Below are 12,420 nucleotides of genomic sequence, written 5' to 3' on the forward strand. Positions count from 1 at the left end.
CTGGCCCACAAGCAGCGCAATAAAGGCACTTACCTGTTGATCCGGCCCTTCTCGCCTCCTCTCACGTGGTGAGAATCAAAAGGCCTGGGAAACCCGGCCCACTGGAGTTAAAAATAAAAATGCTGTTAAAATGGAGGCCCGCAGCCTCTTGAAAAGATTTTACTGACCGACCTGCCTCCTGAGAGCTGGTTGATCGCCGTTAAGACCGGAAATGGGCAGGTTGGGGTTGGGTTTTACATTTTTACAATTTTTACCTTCCCACCCGCCCCCAACACACCTGTCCTTGGGGGTTAAAATTACCCCCATAGAGTACAAAAGCAAGGATGTTATGCTAAACCTTTATAAAACACCGGTTAGGCCCCAGCTGGAATATTGTGTTCAATTCTGGGCACCACACTTTAGGAAGGATGTTAAGGCCGGGGAGAGGGTGCAGAGGACATTTACTAGAATGGTACCGGGGCTGAAAGACTTCAGGTACGTGGAGAGACTAGAGAATCTGGGATTGTTCTCCTTACAGCAGAGAAGGTTATGGGGAGATTTGATAGGTGTTCAAAATCATGAAGGGTTTTGATAGAATAAATAAGGAGAAACTGTTTCCAGTGGCAGATGGGTCGGTAATCAGAGGACATAGATTTAAGGTGCTTGGCAAAAGTACCAGAGGCGACATGAGTAAACATTATTTTAACGCAGCAAGTTGTTATGATCTGAAATGCACTGCCTGAAAGGGTGGTGGAAGCAGATTCAATAATAACTTTCAAAAGGGAATTGGACAGATTCTTGAAATGGAAAAATTTGCAGAGCTATCGGGAAAGAGCAGGGGAGTGGAACTAATTGGATAGATCTTTCCGGCACAGGCACGATGGGCCCAATGGCCTCCTGTGCTGCATCAATCTATGATTCTAAAATGATGCCCGGTCAGTACCTGTAAAGACAGGTTAATATTTTGAGTGTGTACTTGAGTGAATTCTGATGAAGGGCACACAGCCAAAGGGGTACAGTCACTTACTTGGTTATGGTAGAGGAAGAGTAACCCAGAGATTAGAGTTCAAATCCCTCCAAGGCAAATTTTGAAATTAAAATCTGGGCTAGCACCAGAAAATGACCATGAAAGCTGCTAGACTTTTGTAAAAAAATCTCATGCCCTTTAGGAAAGGGAACCTTCCTCCCCTATCCAGTCTGGCCTAGATGCGATTCCAGTCCCGTGGTTAATTCTTAATGTCCTCAGGTGTGTTGCACTGAAAACTCATCGGGGGTAATTTTGACTCTTATCGCCAGGCAAAAAGAAAAGCCCCATGCACTGAACTTTATAATAGAAAGCCCCATACACTGAATTTAATATATCATAGAAAGCCCCATGCACTGAATTTAATATATAATAGAAAGCCCCATTCACTGAATTTAATATATAATAGAAAGCCCCATGCACTGAATTTAATATATAATAGAAAGCCCCATACACTGAATTTAATATATAATAGAAAGCCCCATGCACTGAATTTAATATATAATAGAAAACCCCATGCACTGAATTTAATATATAATAGAAAGCCCCATACACTGAATTTAATATATAATAGAAAGCTCCATGCACTGAATTTAATATAATAGAAAGCCCCATGCACTGAATTTAATATATAATAGAAAGCCCCATGCACTGAATTTAATATATAATAGAAAGCCCCATGCACTGAATTTAATATATAATAGAAAGCCCCATACACTGAATTTAATATATAATAGAAAGCCCCATGCACTGAATTTAATATATAATAGAAAGCCCCATGCACTGAATTTAATATATAATAAAAAGCCCCATGCACTGAATTTAATATATAATAGAAAGCTCCATGCACTGAATTTAATATATAATAGAAAGCTCCATGCACTGAATTTAATATATAATAGAAAGCCCCCATGCACTGAATTTAATATATAATAGAAAGCTCCATGCACTGAATTTAATATATAATAGAAAGATTGACCTAACCTCAAGAATTGTCTAATTCATTAAAAAATGTGGGATTAGCTAGTTTGTGTTCCTTTTCTACAGTTCCTATCCTCGAGTTTGGATTTGCTCTAATTTTACAATGATTTTAGGGTTCGGTGGTGGATGTGCACTGCTTCTTTCATTGAAAATTGGGGATAATGTTAACTTTTATCACTGGGCAAAAAGAAAATTGGGCAAGGTATAAAACAGGCTTCCGATTCGCTATCACTCGTTATTTGCCCGGCAATAAAAGTTAAAATTACCCCCGTCATGATTACCTGCAGTGCCTGTTATTAAAAGTGTCACACAATAGCTGCTATTTTATAGTGAGAGTATATTAACCTGACATTGTGCAATCTGGCCACTGGGTTCCCATTAAATCGATTAAAATGCTATCTGAAATTTTATTTCACTCACCATTTTTCTTAGTAAATTACATTTCTAATATGCAAAATAAGGGTTAAATAAATTCTTTTAAAATCTATTAATTACACATTTTACAATATCATTAAACTTATCTATTAAATGCTTTTGTGTCTTTTAATGCCTGCATTAAAGTTTTTAATTGAAGGACTAAGCCTCTTCCAAAAGCCTGGGCTTGGAGTTGAATTTTTTGCCCAGGGCTGTGACTGGATCTGGACTGTGCAGTCTGAGAAAGTGCCTCATTTCCCAGGGTGCAGTAGTACCCCTCAGTCAGCTGCACTGTTGCAATATTTCTTCTTCAGCTTCTTCAACTTTCTCCCCAGTAGCTTTTCTTCAAATAATTTTGAAAAAGAGGAGAAATTTCAGAAGCTCTACTGAGGTGAAATTTATATTGAGTGTTTTTCTTTATGGGGTATGTGTGTGTGAGAAAAGGAGAGAGAAAGTTGACTGTGGTCTGATTACACAACTGTTGCAGCATTTGTTTTGTGTTCTATAAACACAGTGACTACACTGTAAAAGTATTAAGCTACGGGAATGGGTGAGAGTGAAACTGGAATGGGAGAGAAGGAGGAGGGAGAGACTTTCTTCCTTTAATGTTACTTTCAAAAAGAAATTATTTGAATTTTGAAGTCAACTAATTATCCCCACCTGTGTTTTGTTGACAGGAAAGGTAAATGAGACAGATTTTAATTTCTAACAAATGAGAGGAGTGGAGGGACAGAGAGATATAGAGAAAGGCAGTAAAAAGACAGAGAGAAAGGCAAACAGATAGTTTCTTTCCACATTCTAATTTGATTTGTTTTTAAAAAAGTGAAATTTAAAACCAAACAAAGACTGAGTGACACAGTTGGGAGGAAGTTAGGAAGTGGTGAAGTGGAGTCAGGAGGGAGGTGAAGCAGAGGTGGAAAAGGGGAGGGGAAAATGGCAGAGAAAAAGGGGAGGTTGAAAAGGGGAAGGGGAGGGGGAAAAGGGGAAGTGGAAAAGGGGGAAGGATAGGGAAAAGGGGGAGGGGAAAAAGGGGAGGGGATGGGAAAGGGGAGGGGTGAGATGGTGCTAGGAAAGAGGAGGGGGTAAGAAAAGGGAGGGGGTGGGATGGGAGTAGGAAAGGGGAGGGGGTGGGATGGGGTAGGAAAGGGTAGAAGAGGGAGGAGGGGATAAGGGAAGGGGGAGTGGAAAGGGAGAAGGAGGGGGGCTTAGGGGAGGGGAAGGGAAAACTGGATGGGGCACAGGAAAGTGGAGGGGATGGTAAAGGGGGGAGGGAAGGGGAAAATGGGGAGTGGAAGAGGAGGGAGAGTAAAGGGGAGTGGAGGGGAAAAGGGTGGGGGGGAAAGGGGAGGGAAAAATGGAATGGTGGAAAAAGGGAAAGGGGAGGGAAAAAGGGGGAAGCGGTGGGTGAGGAGGAAGGGGAAGGGGAGGGAAGAAGGGGAAGTGGTTGAAAGAGAGGGGACTTCTGGCCTACCCACACCCATCTTTGCTGGGAATGAGTGGCAGTGGGGAAGACTGGATGGAAGGATGAGGGGTTGATTGGGTCATTCAAAGAGGAAGAGGTACAGTGGTAATTGCAGTGAGGGAGTGGTTGGAAGGGGAATGGATAGCGGGAAGGTGATGGGATAGGGGACGAGATGGAATGAGGGTGGGGGGAGACATGAGTGATTGGGGGAGGGGATAGGAAGAGAGCTGCTGAGGATCATATTTTCCCTACAGCCCCCACCCCAAATGCAGCCTGCAGCCATCAGTAGCTCCGTTCCCTGCTGCACCACACTACCTACCACCTCCCGCCCAAAAGGAAAGGAGAGAGAAACAGAAGGGGACAGAAAGAGCAGCAAAAATTTATGGGGAGAGAAACAGAACAGGAGAGAGAGAAAAAAAGCAGAAGAGAGACAGAGAGTAATCCAGAGAAGACATCAGAGAGAGGCAACAGAATAACCACATTCTCCAACATACCCTGTGCAATGTCACAGGAGAGTGACTAGTGAAAAATAATTATGAATTATGAGACTAAGGATAAGCAGCGCAGAAGAGGTAATGAGGAAATAAACAGGATTAGCAATGAGTTAGACAATTTGTGAACACATGGGTGAGTTCCTAGGTAATTAGATAATAATTAAATCCAAAACAGGTAAGTATGAATAAGCCACGATCCACGGAACAGCTTAAAATTAACCCTGTTTCTCTAGAACAATGTTGTACACAGAGGACTGAGCCAGCAGGGATTTTTCCAAGTAATTATTTTCAGATTTCATTCTTTTCAGTACTGTTTTGATGTACCAAACCCATCATAATTCTTGAATTAATCTGGCCAGTCTCAAGCAAAAGCCAAGATGTGCAACTTATTTGCTCCATTATCTCACGCTCCAGTTGATCAGTGTTGTGATCCCAACCAATGTGGCCTCAATCAGTCAGGTCAGCAAGGATATTGGTGACAGATACACGTTCAATGTGTAATGCTATAGTCTACAAACTGGGCAAAATGCAGGACCTGTACAATTCTTCATTATATATATATATATATCTTTCATGACAACATCCCCTAAGGACCATTCTTAAAGTCAGTTTTCCCCAATTAACATCATCTGCCTTGTTCTAAGACAAATTTATAAAAATTCCATTTATGTGTGGTCCTGTGAGGAATATTGGTACTGTAAAGTTTATTGATACAGTCCCTTGAGTATAGATACTATAAGGTGCATATGTATTATAAGTTAGATACTGTCCTATAAAGGAGTATTGGTACTGTATGGAATGTCAGTACAGACCGATAAATAGTATTGGTACTATAAGGGGTATCAGGACAGTCCTGTAAAGAGTACTGGTACCATAATGTAAGGAGTGTGGCACAATACTGAGTATTGGTACTGTAATGAGTATTGGTATTTAAGGAGTATTGATGCTCAAGGTGTATCAGTAGTCCTCGGAAGAATATTGGTACTGTGAGGAGTAACAGTACAGTCCTGTAAAGAATATTGCTACTGTAAGGAGTATCAGTAGTCCTATAAATAGTATTGGTACTGTGCATAGTATCAGTAAACTCCTACAAGGAGTATTGGTGCTGTAAGGTTGGGACTGCCTTTGCGTGGTTCCATTCTTATCCATCCAATTGTAGCCAGAGAATCACCTGCAATGGCTTCTCTTCCCGCTCTCGCACCATTACCTCTGGAGTCCCCCAAGGATCTATCCTTGGCACCCTCCTATTTCTCATCTACATGCGACATTATCCAAAACCCATCAGGTTCCATATGTATGCTGACAACACCCAGCTGTACCTCACCCCCACCTCTCTCGACCCCTCCACTGCCTCTCATTTGTCACACTGCTTGTCTGACATCCAGTACTGGATGAGCAAAAATTTCCTCCAACTAAATATTGGGAAGACAGAAGCCATTGTCTTCAGTCTCCGCCATAAACTCCGTTCCCTAACCACCGACTCCATCCCTCTCCCTGGCCATCGTGAGGTTGAACCAGACCGTTCGTAACCTTGGCGTCCTATTTGACCCTGAGATGAGCTGCCGACCACATATCCACTCCATCACCAAGACCACCTACTTCCACCTCCGTAACATCGTCCGTCTCCGCCCCTGCCTCAGCTCATCTGCTACTGAAACCCTCATCCATGCCTCTATTACCTCTAGATTCGACTATTCCAATGCTCTCCTGGCTGGCCTCCCATCTTCCACCCTCCATGAACTTGAGCTCATCCAAAACTCTGCAGCCTGTATCCTAACTCGCACCAAGTCCCGTTCACCCATCACCCCTGTGCACGCTGACCTACATTGGCTCCCGGTCCGGGAACACCTCGATTTTAAAATTCTGATCCTTGTTTTCAAATTCGTCCATTGCCTCGCCCCTATCTCTGTAACCTCCTCCAGCCCTACAACCCTCTGAGATCTCTGCACTCCTCCAATTCCGGCCTCTTGGACATCCACGATTTTAATTACTCCACCATTGACAGCTATGCCTTCAGCTGCCTGGGCCCTAAGATCTGGAATTCCCTCCCTAAACTTCTCTACCTCTCTATCTTCGTTTAAGACATTCCTTAAAACCTACCTCTTTGACCAAGCTTTCGGTCACCTGTCCTAACATCTCATGTGGCTCGTTGTCAAATTTTATTTGATAACACCCGTGGAGTATTAGCACAGTAAGGCCTATGGGTACTTTCCCATAAAGAGTATTGATACTGTCCCTCAAGGATTATGGTACTGTCCTAGAGTATTGATACTGTCCTTGAATATTGATACCGTATCCCAAGGACTATTATAATGTACATCAACACTCTCAGTTGCAAAGTTCAACACTGCTAAATATACACTGGTGACATAACACAAATTGCTCAATTGCTTTGGGATAATTGTTGCATCTCTGCTGAAGTTCTCAACACAGTCAGGTTCAAATCAATACAATAAATGGACAGGGAAAATAGAAGAATCTTAAAGTTAATAACTCTTTGGGTATTCAACATCCTTCAAGTAGTTGCCTTACAGGTAGTGATTACTGCCTCAGCTGTGATGCTAGCACTTACAATGGATGGTTATTGTTGTGGGAAACATTGACTTTCCACTCCGAAGTACAGCCGTAGCAGATTACTGCAGAAGGACTAAAACAGCAAGTTAGTCAATTATTAGGGGAAATCTAACTAAACCAAGCCAGACCTTTTCTGCCTTAGATACTGGTATGCTGCATATGCACTCTAAGCCAAACTGAACTAAGTTTAACCATCACATGGACCCCCTCTCCTTTAGCGACATTACTGAGTAGCACCAAGTAGCAGGCAGAGTGAAGGAGAATAGAGAAAGGTGATAGAGCCTTGGAGAAGGATGAATTATCCTTTTAGCCGTGGCTCAGTGGTAGCACTCTCGCATTTGAGTTAGAAGGTTGTGCGTTCAAGTCCCACTCCAGAGATTTGAGCATAAAATCTAGCCTGACACTTCAGTGCTGCACCGAGGGAGTGTTACACTGCTGGAGATTCTGTCTTTCAGATGAGACATTAAACAGAAGCCCATTCTGCCCTCTCAGGTGTACATAAAAGATCCCACGGAACTATTCGAAGAAGAGCAGGGGAGTTCTCCGCCAGTGTCCTGGACAACATTTATTCCTCTACCAACATCACTAAAAATAAAACGATTATCTGGTCATTTATTTCATTGCTGTTTGTGGGACCTTGCTGTGCAAATCGGCTGCCGCGTTTCCTACATTACAACAGCAACTACACTTCAAAAGTAGTTGGCTGTGAAGCACTTTGGGACCTCCTGAGGTGGTGAAAGGTGCTATATAAATGTATGTTCTTTTTTTTTGCACATATTTTACTGGCAAGGAGCCAACTATTTGGCATTGAGAGAACAGCAGAACTTACATTGTTTTTACCTCATCAAGGATGTGCTCACTGAGGTGCTAACAATCCTCTGCGTAAAGTAATTTCTCCTAATCTCTCTCCTCACTGACTCCCCAACCAGAGGAAATAGTCCTTCCCTATTCAAACCCTTTGTAGTTTTGAAAACCTCTATTAAATCTCTTCAGCCTTCTCTAGTCCAGTGGCAATAGTCTCACTATCTCAATTCTCTCCTCAGAACTATGGCGGGGATTTTAACACCCCAGGACGGGCTGGACAATGGCGGGGGGGGCGGTGGGTTAAATTCTTAAAAATGGGAAACCAGAGCACAACCCCCCATGAACGCGCCTGCTCCCGGCTTAACTGGGGCGGGTTGGGGGTTGGGCGAGTAACCTGTTCTCAAGAGGCAGTTCAGGAATTATAATATGCCTCAGATTTCAGCAGCCATTTGGATTTAACGGCTATGGGCCGGGTTCCGCAGGCCTCAGGAAACCCGGCAGCTAAGGGGAGGGGAGAACTGCCGGATCCAGCAGGTAAGTGCTTTTCCAGCACTGCTTGTGGGCCAGGAGGGCTTCCTCTCACCCCCTCAAGCTACTCTTCCGCAATCTGCCAACCTCCCTGCGACCTGATGTCTCCCCACCGTGATCAGGCGACCCACCTGCAATCGGTCGACCCCCCAGCAATCCGATGTCCCCCCCCCACCCCCCCCCGCCGTGATCACTCCCTCTCTCTCGGTCCCCAGCTGCAGCCTTGTGTAGCAGGCCTTCACACCCGGCAGCCAGCCAGCCTCTCAATCTGGCTGGCTGACGGGTGGGAAACTGAGAAAAAAAATTCCAATGAAGACCTGCCGTTAACTTTGACAGGACCTCCACCTTTCCCCTATTTCTGGGCTTCCTAGCCACTGACAGGCATCCCCGTTCCTTTCCCGCAAATATCGGGGCCATAGTTTCCGATCCCTGGTATCATCCTGGTGAATCTACTCTGCATGCTGTCTATGGCTTTAATGTCCTTTCAATAAAGGGGCATCCAAAACTGCACCCGATAACTGTGACCTAATAAATGTTTTGTACAAATTTATTATTATTTCTTTAATCTTGTACTCTGTGTCCCTGTTTATAAAACCCAAAATGCCTTTTTTATGGCTTTATCTACCTACACTTGCATATTCAGGGAATTATATATTTAAATCCCTAGGTCTCTCTGTTTATCCAAATCCTTCAGTCTTTCCATTGAGTGATTACCCTCATTCCCGGTTTCTCTTGCCTCATACATATCCATATTAAATTATATGTCCATCTATCAGTCCATTCCACTGACCCATCTATGTCTTCCTGAAATAAAAACTGAAAATGCTGGTTCAGTTTGTGTGGTAGGATATTCAAATTCCAGGAATTCCCGGTAACTCTTTTCCGGGATATAAAATAAAAGCTGTTCAGTCTATATCAGATTCTGTTTCAAAGTTCATTTGAATAGAATGGAGCAGTTTGAAACTCCTAAGAATGCAAAAAATCAGTTTGCATTTCCCAGAAACAGTGTAGATTAATTAGGCTCCCATAGTGGTAAGAAATTCAAGGAAAATACTATGGGTTCCATTTTAGCACCCGCTATCGGGTGCGTTCCTGGCGGGGGGGCTCCGAAAATCAGGGAATCCTGGAGCGGGTCGGGAGCCCGGCTCCAACCCGCCCACTTCCGGGTTCCCCACGGACGCGCCGACGTGCGTGCGCAGCCCCCGCATGTGGGACTCCCGCAGGCAATTAAAGCCAGCGGGGTGCCACTTAACAATATTTATACTGGTATTTCAGGTCATTAACAGACCTGATTAAGGGAATATGTCATGAGGGGTGGGATTTTAGAGACAACTGGGACTGTTTCCCGTACTAGGGGAAACACTCCCAGTTGAAATGGACGTGTTGCAGCCATCAGCCTGTGGCAGCTGCAAAGGTCCATTTGACAGGAGGAGGGGAGACCCTCACTTATTGCAGGAGGCCACTCTGTCACTTGGGACAAAGTTAGGCCTCCACCACCCTCCTCCTGACAATCAAATTCACCAACTTGCACACTTACCCCGGGGTCCAGAGACATGTACCTACCTTGTGGACCCCCTCAGATGTACATCTTCTGGATGGGGGCCGCCGTAGCTGCAGTCATGACCTCCTCGGAGGGCGAACAGCATCACCAGCCTCACTGGCCAAGCCGTCCACCTCTGACATGTGGAGCTCCACAACACAGTGCTGTGACACATCCACCTGCACGGCAGGAGGGAGGGCAACCGCAGAGAGAGATGCGTCGCAGCGGGCACTACCCTCGCCACAGGGTCCACAGACCGAGGCTCAGATTCCTGGACCTCTGAGCAGCAGTGCACACGGAGGCTCAGAGTCACTCGACATTTAGTCGTGGACATCTGCAGCCTCCTTCATGCCGAGCTGCTCCCGGCTGGCCCGAGCACCATCTTCTTACCTGTTGCTGTCAAAGTCACCACTGCCCTCAACAACATCTCCTCCGCATCCTTCCAGGCTGCCACCGGGGACATCGCCAACGTCTCTCGGTCGTCTGCACAAAAGAGCCCTGCAAATACACCTACACCCACTTTGCAGTGACACAATGGGTGGCATCAGGTGTGGGTCTTCATTGTGATCCTCAGGAAAGGGCATTATTGCACAAACCAGACAAGATTCGCAAAGATGTGGCAGTAGTGGTGCCAATATAATATGTGATGTGAGTTGGTCAGAAATTAAATATAAGTAAAAACCATGACAAACCCTCAAACACCCTTGTGCATCCCCTTCATGCTCACGACACGTTTGCCTTATGCTTCCTACTGCACATATGTGATGCATGCCCTGTGGCTGCAGCACAGGTAGTGGCAGGTTGAGTGAGGCTGACCGTGAAAGAGATGCATGAGAGGGTGAGTATGAGATAGAGCCATGAGATTGTATGAGGATTGGGTTGAGTGGTAGTGGCGGGATGAGTACTGGCAAGGTGAGTAAGTGCAGGTAAGATGAGGATGAGTGGGTGTGAGGGGTGATGTGACAGAGTAGTGTTGGTAGTGCAGAAGGAGATGTGGAGTGGGGGCGGTGATGTGGCAGACGGAGTGTAAGGGAATGAGTAAGTGTACTCACTTTGGCTGACCTACTTAGGTCATTGCAACGCCTCCTGCACCTCCTGCAGGTGCGCGATATGTTGGTGGTGCAGGTGCACCTCGAGCCAGGCCTTCCTGGTGGCAGAGGCAGGCCGCTTCCTCCCGCCCGCCGGGGGGAAGGTCTCTGTCCTCCCCCTCACCCCATCTAATGATACCTGGAGTGAGGCATCATTAAACTGGGAGCAGCCTCCCCCCTGGGCTGCTCCATGCTGTATTTTTTCCTATTTGTTGCAGCATCAGTCAGTGGAGGACTGCCCCTTTAAATAGAGCTCCTCCAGCTGACAGACCTTACCGTGCATGCGCAGTCCACCCGACGCGCAGATCAGCAGTGGGGAACCCGGAAGACCAGGTAAGTGAATCCAATTAGGCTGCGATCGCACGGGGGGCAGACTGATTTCGCCGGGCGCAATAGCCCCCCCCGCCGCGAACCCGCAGCCCTGGCAATATCGAGCCCTATGTGCTATTTTAAAGTTATTTACAAAGAGTTAATTTAGTTCCGACAGTTGTGGGGGTAGAAATTTTTTCGTACCGGTCTGCTGGCACAAACTGGGCGCAGGGATCGATCCCTGTGCCTGAATAGGTAGGCCCGAGGCGCACCCAATATTGAGCCTCGGGCCTCAATTAAATAACACCGGCGGCCTGCAGACACCGGAAAAAAGGGTGGATTGGGGGCGGGGGGGGGCAGTAAAAAATTTTAAAATCTAAAACCCACCCATTTCTGGTTTTAGTGAGTCAGGACGAGGGGCGGGCGACCAAGCTGCTCTTAGGAGGCGGGTCGGTCATTAAGAACGTTCAAGGAGGCTGCAGGCCTTCATTTATACAGCTTTTTTGTTTTTAATTCCTGGGGGGCCAAGATTCCCGGGCCTTCTACTTCACGCCAGGTAAGAGGAGGAAAGAGAGCCCGGAACTGCAGCTAAATGCCTTTTTGGCACTGCTTGTGGGCCCGGAGGAGCAGGAGTGCTTCCCATAGGCCCAACAAGCTTACCTGCAGCAACCCCCACCTCCCCAACCCAACCCCCCCCAAAGATCTACGACTCCTCCCGACAATCTCCACCCCAATGACGCCCAACTCCGACCCCCTAACCTGACCCCCGATGACTCCCGACCCCGACCACCAGCAATAACTCCCGATCCCGACCCCCCCATCTAAGACGTACCTTCTCGCATCCGCTTCTTGGCTCTTCTCACGTCCGACTGAGGCCAGCCTGTCAATCAGGCTGGCCTGAGGGGCAGGAAACTGACAAAAAAAAGACATCCTTATGACCCGTACTTCCAGGTTTCCCGTCAGGAAATCTCCCCCCCCCTCCACCCCTCACCCTGCGCGGTCTTCCCAGCTCCGGGCTAAAATTTAGGTCCTCAGGTAAGTGCTTAAAGAGGAAGGCAATTGGGAGGGGGGCGACTGGGAGAGAGGATGATTGGAAGGGGGCGAGTGGTGGCCAGCAGCAGCCCGTGGTTTGAATGTGGAGCCAGGTGGAGCACTCCTGCCCTTTAAGGACTGCTGGTTCGTCCGCAAGTTAAGCTGACTATCTTGAATACAACCGACCCAGT

At 46.4% G+C, this 12,420-nt stretch overlaps 1 protein-coding gene across 2 annotated transcripts in view; it reads right to left on the minus strand.

Moving 5' to 3' along the window:
- Positions 1 to 12,420, minus strand: part of LOC137321150 (CXXC-type zinc finger protein 4-like) — a 55,056-nt gene that overhangs the window by 4,726 nt on the left and 37,910 nt on the right. The window contains exon 3 of one of the 2 annotated variants that reach the window (XM_067983397.1): positions 34 to 101. The exons of the other annotated variant lie outside the window; for it this stretch is intronic. Coding sequence (XP_067839498.1) covers positions 34 to 101 — 68 coding nt within the window. The remainder of the gene's footprint in view (positions 1 to 33; positions 102 to 12,420) is intronic. 2 annotated transcript variants of the gene reach the window in all.

Source organism: Heptranchias perlo, chromosome 4 (assembly GCF_035084215.1).
Source record: "Heptranchias perlo isolate sHepPer1 chromosome 4, sHepPer1.hap1, whole genome shotgun sequence".
In the NCBI taxonomy this organism is placed as follows: domain Eukaryota; kingdom Metazoa; phylum Chordata; class Chondrichthyes; order Hexanchiformes; family Hexanchidae; genus Heptranchias; species Heptranchias perlo.